This window comes from Etheostoma cragini, chromosome 14, assembly GCF_013103735.1.
Source record: "Etheostoma cragini isolate CJK2018 chromosome 14, CSU_Ecrag_1.0, whole genome shotgun sequence".
Taxonomy (NCBI): domain Eukaryota; kingdom Metazoa; phylum Chordata; class Actinopteri; order Perciformes; family Percidae; genus Etheostoma; species Etheostoma cragini.
Window position 1 is genome coordinate 19,398,840 of NC_048420.1, and position 6,631 is coordinate 19,405,470.

The 6,631-nt window shown below is 40.7% G+C and overlaps 1 protein-coding gene across 1 annotated transcript; it reads left to right on the forward strand.

The window, feature by feature from the left end:
- Positions 1-2,620: 2,620 nt before the first annotated feature.
- edn1 (endothelin 1) lies at positions 2,621-5,950 on the forward strand. The gene is made up of 5 exons (XM_034892609.1): positions 2,621-3,019; positions 3,309-3,459; positions 3,843-3,992; positions 4,259-4,363; positions 4,932-5,950. The coding sequence occupies exons 1-5, from the start codon at positions 2,959-2,961 to the stop codon at positions 5,068-5,070; spliced, it is 606 nt and encodes a 201-aa protein (XP_034748500.1). The 5' UTR covers positions 2,621-2,958; the 3' UTR covers positions 5,071-5,950.
- Positions 5,951-6,631: the final 681 nt, after the last annotated feature.

The window sequence follows — 6,631 nt, forward strand, 5'->3', positions numbered from 1 at the left end:
CTCCAGTCCTGCCTTAAATCCACGTCTCTACCTCGTCTACTGGCCTCCGCCCTTCGTGATGGAGGGACAGGGGCCAGTGAATGAGGAGATTACTTGGATCGGGGGCAGGACTGGACCTCTCAGGGTTTTCTCCGGGTGCTCCGGTTCACCCACATTCAGTGCATATAAACATCTGAAAACTGATTTAATAAAATTCAAAAGTAAATTTCTGCTAATCTCTCTCATCATTTACTAAAAGAACTGTAAATATTAATCTCATCCAAAACTAAAGTTACAGTCATGACCCAGAGTCGTCAGTAAGTTGCCACAATAGTGTTAGGGGTGTCAAAGGGTTACTACCCTTTTTTTCAACCTGGATCCTCTTTTCCTTACACAGTTTTCTGACTACACAGTCAGAAAACTGTGTAAGGAAAAGAGGATCCAGATCCATTGACTTATAGGAGCAATAATCTTTGAAATTGGTCCAGTATTAGGTTGGAACACTAGAACCGGCAGCCACAGACCGGTCTGCAATTCACATCATCAAAGTAACCTTCATAAAGCTCCCAAATGCTCCAATAGAATGGCTTTATGTTTGAAAGTCACTGAAAATCAGTCATCATTTTAAATTAAGTTTATTATGTACGCATCACTAAAACAGTCTTAACTCTCATCTCAAAGAGGCTTTACAGTGAGATCCTCCTTGATCCATCCCATTCAGAAGGTGACTCATCATCTACATTACCGATCACTTTAACTACTCCTCCAGCATGACTGACTGAAGCTAAAGCAAAGCAAACAGAGACCTCTAGAGGTCATGATCTGCCCGTGCTGAGAATCAGAATCAGCATTATTGGCCAGGTTTGCGTAAACAAACAAGCAATTTGACTCCAGGTTAAAACTAAATAAAGGCTGATGTGAAAAAGAGCCAACAAGATCAACAACACAAAAAAAAAACATGTCACACAACATCACAGCAGCTGCAGGATGCCTCTAATGCCACTCTACTGGGTTGTTTCTTTCTCCTTCTGCCATTAGCACAAGCTGTTCCCTGGCCAGTGGAAACTCTAACAACAGTCTCTGGTTAGTGGCCTCAGAGCTGCAGCATGTCAGGAAAAACATACACACACAAAGTTTGTCTAAATATGGGATTTAGGGAAACAAAGTTCCCCTCGCTTTGCACAGTTGATTAGATTTGGTGGTGGAGGGAAATCATTAGGTAAACTATCAGTTTGTAGCCTAGTTTGCACTTAATCATTCATCAATTTAAAAAACCAAACAGGGTTAAGCACAAGATGTAGCGCCAACATGACCCTAGATTCGTTGCAGGGGGAGATGTAAGACAACACACAATCAGCACAGAAGATTATAGCCTAGACTATACATATTGATTTTATATATAACTAGATCTATATTTCAAGCAATATTGATGATACATTAATAATACACTGCATCCACCTACTGGAATGTTAAACTCCAACGGTGTCTAAAGGAAGTTTAAACCCTATAATAATTTATTTTTAGGGACAGAGAATAAGGTGCATTAAAATTAGATTTTTCATGCAAAGGCCCAAACCTCCCTTCTACCACTTTGTCTGCAGCACAGTTGACTGGCTCTCAAAGTGAAAAATTTCAATATGTGATGATAGCTGCTTTAGAATGGGCTGAAATGTCTAATTAGAAGTAGGCCTAGAGCTATTGTTGTAAAAACAAAACATAGAATTAAATAAACCCACAGCAAATGATTATCTCATATCCTTAATGCAGGACTTTAAGCTGTATTTCTAGCCTTCGGTAATGCTTATCTGTGTACTTCTACCACAGCTCACAAACACTAACTGAGTAAGGTTTATAATGTAAACGTGTCGCATGTTGGACAGCATCTCTAAATTTGAGAATGATTAGTGGACACGGTATTTTGATATTTAAACACTTAATATCAGGATTTCACACCGTCCCTGTTATTGATAGGATGCTATCCCTTTTATTTATAAAAAATGCACAATTTATTACTTGAGTGGGCACCATCACTGTATATTCACTACATTTTGAAGGTTCCTTAGTGTAATTCAGCCCATGGTTTTAGTTCGGTCTATGCTCATATAATTTTATAAATCTTATGGCTTTTCATTGTTAATTTCTTACCTACCTCCTCACTAATCTCAGTTGTGATATTAAATGGGGGAGTTTGGTATCCTGGCACTAATCCAAGATGCAAAATAAGTTTTCAAAAAATTCAAAAAATATGTAATTTTGAAATTGTAATGTAAAGTCCTCCATGTAGGCTAAGTTCACTAAATTTGACTTGAGTTTTCAGGCAAAACTTATAAGGAATTTCACTTGTGAGATATTTATGTCAAGTTACACTGGGCTACTTATTATTTATAGTTTCTAGACTAGACTTACAGGCTACATGATATCAAATAATTTCCATGAATCTTACATCCAACCTCAACCTCAGTCACGGTGATTCCTCAGCAGTGCTTTAATGTTCTCCATAAAAACGGAGACATTAATCCTGTCGACTGACTGCCACCTGCTGACTCAGAAGACTCATCCGCCGAGTGCAACAGGAGCAAGGCGCAGCTCGCAGAATCGGCCGGCGGCTCCTCCATCCACCAACTCTGAAACAAGGCATCTGAAATCCTCAGCTTGGTCTGCACGGCTGCTTATCAGCGGCCGACGACTAACAAACAGCATTGTTTGGGTACAAGCCAAAGGACAAAGCTGTGCGGCACTGCAGGAGGAGGTGGGGAGGTGGGAAGCACTTGTAGGCTATAAAGTCAAAGGGCTGCACTTGTGGGGCCACATTGACAGAGAGAGTCCAGATTGACGCCTCTGCGCTACTGCGTCAATCTCTGAGGACGATCACCGAAACATTTTGCAAAGGAGTGATACATTGGATGCTTATTCTTTCCCCACTTCTGGAGGATTATTCATTTTCTTGAGCGATATTTTGTCTTAGAAGAGCTCGGAGAAATGGATATGTACATTTTGATTTCCGTGTTGTCAGTGATTCCCTCCTGGATTTTGTGCACAGGTAACTTTTTTGCGCATTTTTTCTCCAAAAGACAAACTACTCATTTGGACGTTTTAACCTGTGCTTTAACATGCCTACATTTGACTTAGGCTACATAATATCTGAATTAGGCTACTTTAATTAGGCTATTGTGAGGTGTATTGTGTAAAATGTGAATCATAGATCTATAGAGCAAACTTTTGCTGCAATTGAAATTGATATTGATACCACGTCTTTTGTTTTATGCATTCTCCTGATATTTAACTTGAGGTTAGCATGCACTGTTTTGACCATGATGATTTGTTCCCAGTGCTATCAGCGCCAGCTGGAGAGACAACCACTGCCTCCATCGACACCCAGCGGCTCCATGTGCGGACCAAACGCTGCTCCTGCAACACTTTCATGGACAAGGAGTGCGTCTACTTCTGCCACCTGGACATCATTTGGGTCAACACACCTGAGTAAGTCAACATTACAAGAACAAATAGCTTAATTTTCTCCAGCAGCCCGAGTAGAAAAGGGGACATTTTGTTCTCTGCAAAAAGGTTTATTCAAAATACTGAATTGACATAATCCCTACAAACATTTTTTTGGACGAAAGAACAAACAGTAACATAGTAATTTAGAGGAATTTGACGCTTGCTTTGTGGAGGGTGTAACGTAACTGAAAATAAAGTAGGCCTAGGCTACATTTTGCCTGGGGAACTTTATTAAAAGATTCTTACATACTTTTACTTTCAAACGTTAATCAGACTTAAACGCCCCAACCGTCATGCATAACGTTATGTCATTAAGTGTTTCATTATTTCTGTTGACTGATTGAACCGTGTCCCTGTCCGTTCAGGCGCTTGGTCTCTTACGGAATGGGCAACGCTCCCAGAACGAGGCGCGCGGTCGCGGACTCCATGGCAACCAGCGGCGGACCTCGCTGCCAGTGTTTCCGCCAAAACGACAACACATGTAGACACTTCTGCCGGCTGGAAAACCACCTCAGGTACGTCGAGTTGCATTTCATACAGCTTCCAAAACATCTCGTGAACAGGCAATAACAACAAAAAGCCAAACACTTCTCGTATTTGCTGTCAGTGATAGGGCTATAGGCTGCTAGAAACCGCCTGAGTCCATTGTTTGGTGTGCATGCTTCCACCGCATGTGAGAACAAGTTTCAAGTCTTAAATGCAGTCTTAATGTGTCGGAACTGTGTGTTGAATACATGAAATGTGATCCGGCTTCTCATCGTGTGTTTTTCTGTGCTCGCAGGTATGAACCGTCGCCAGACACGGTGATCCCCTCCGCCGAGGGCGATGCTTGCGCTGAGGCGCAGTGCAAACACAAGCTGGCAGCCGACACGGCCACGACTAAGAGGTAAGACAATTAACGAGCTGAACTCTCTGGGGGAAGCTGAATACCTCCGTGTATTTGCAAAATAAATGAAGGTTGTAATTATAAACACATGCAACGCCGATGTCTTTTGTAGGGCAAAATATCTCAGGGTAGGTTACATTATTTTGTATGGTGAGCCAGAGAGATAAAAACAATCAGCATTTGGAATTTCAAGATTAACCCTCAAGCATGGAATTGCCTATATGGCATGCTAAATGAGCACCTTAATGAATTCCATAAAACCCCTAAGATTTTATGGAATTCAATTCATCACTTCAACCGTGAGGGTAAGAGGCATATAGGTAATAGAGTTCCTATCTTCCCCAACTGCACTTAATGTATGTGCCATCATTTTTCAAACTCAAACATCTCTTAAAGTTTGTGGCGCCGTACGTCTGCACTTGCTGACACATTCATAATTGGAAAAAGTACACTTCAGTCTGCTAAATATGCATGACCCTTGGCATGCATAGCGTTTCAAATGGGAGTGACCTTTTACATAACCTGAGTGATCAATGGTTCTGATGTTGGATTGTTTCTTTGTGTGCAGGAGGAGGAACAGCAACAAGAAACAGGTGTCACCTCTAGCTATAAGGGCTGCCTTAAAAACCCGTCTGCTGCTTGAGAAGTGGAGGGTGAGACAGCGCCACAGGGCGAGAGCATGGGAGAGCGAGAGACCAGCCTCCTAAAGATGACAGATAACCTCCGGACCGGTCATACAGAGGGGGAAATGGTTTCATACTGTAAGCCTTTCTCTAAAGCCAGTGGGGAGCCCTTTGGAAGGCGACAGAGAGCCTGATTGGGTCCGGCAACCATGCTCCATGTTGACTTTGTGGCTGCGGTGTCAGAACATTTACAACTCGACTCGACGGTTGAACATCATGAGACAGATGAACGAAGTCAGAGACAATACAGGGAGCACAGATGAAAGAAGATAAGCTGAACAGAGGACTTCACCTCGGTCTGCAAAATCAAGGACGTTCATTGATCTTGTAGCTTGTAGATGTCCCGGTCAGACCATTTGGTCTAAAAAAAACAGACACCAAATAACATTTCAAAAACTGGACATTACTGGAAGGATTTCACATAAATCCCTCTGTTACAGAAAATAAAATCACTGCCATATATAGATGAGGGCAGTCCTGCTTATTATATTTCAAAATGCCATTATTCCAATGCAAAAACAGACTGTTGCGCCTACATAGAAGGGATGTGTGCCTTGTGTCATTGCTTTATGCAGGACACTATTTCACTGACTGAAACTATTTACTAGATTTTACATAACAGATCGTCTCTCTTGTAGGTCAGGTGATTGTAGCTATGCAGTACAGGAGCTGCTGGGAATTTGTCATGCTGACGTTATCATGGATTTCTTTGTATTTGTAATAATTTAATTATATTTCACTGAATGCGTTATGTATGTGTTCTATTTATATTATATTATTTTTACACACAAATTGATGGCCATATTGGTCCGTCGCATGTTTGGGTTTATCATTTCTATGAAATGTTTTGTCACCAAGGTGCCAAATTTTGGCCAAACAAATAAATTTTTACACTTATTTAAAACAACAACAACTCTTTCATCATTATTGTTTCATTTGCTGTGCTGTATTGTATGTGCAATAAATTAGATTTTTAAAGCTAAAAAATGGATCCCTGACCTGAGAAAAGCAGTGTCTTAAAGTCTGGGTAGTGCAAAAACAGTGATTTCACATTTTACAAGTTAAGTGTCCAGGATTATTTGGATAGGCTATAATCATTGTTCAATGATGCACTGGAGTCATCCTGACATATAATTTAAGCCATTATTTTTTTCATATTTGTGTCTACAATGTTAGAAAAGCCAGAGCAGTAATAAATAAAGCCTAATAATAGTAGGGAAAACCCTGGATGTTACTACTTACATTAGAGCAGTCATTCACCCTGTGTGAGTAGCAAGTTTGCTTTGTTTTCCAAGTACTTCTTAGCTCTTTCAGTCTATAAATATATGATTTAAACAACTGTTGAATGTGACAATCATATTAAAATAAGCAAATACCAGTCACTTTTTACACATTACACATTAATCTTTCAGTCGTATGGGCTACCCGGCCCGCAGGCAGTCACTGCTTACTGCTGTGGGTGTGACGTATTACAAAAACAGTCTGGGTTCAGCGTTGGACAATTTTAAGTTGGTAAAGAAAGTGCAAAAAGTAAAAGTGAAAGAGCAACGCTTGAAACAAAGTGAAAGAGACGGGACAATAGAGA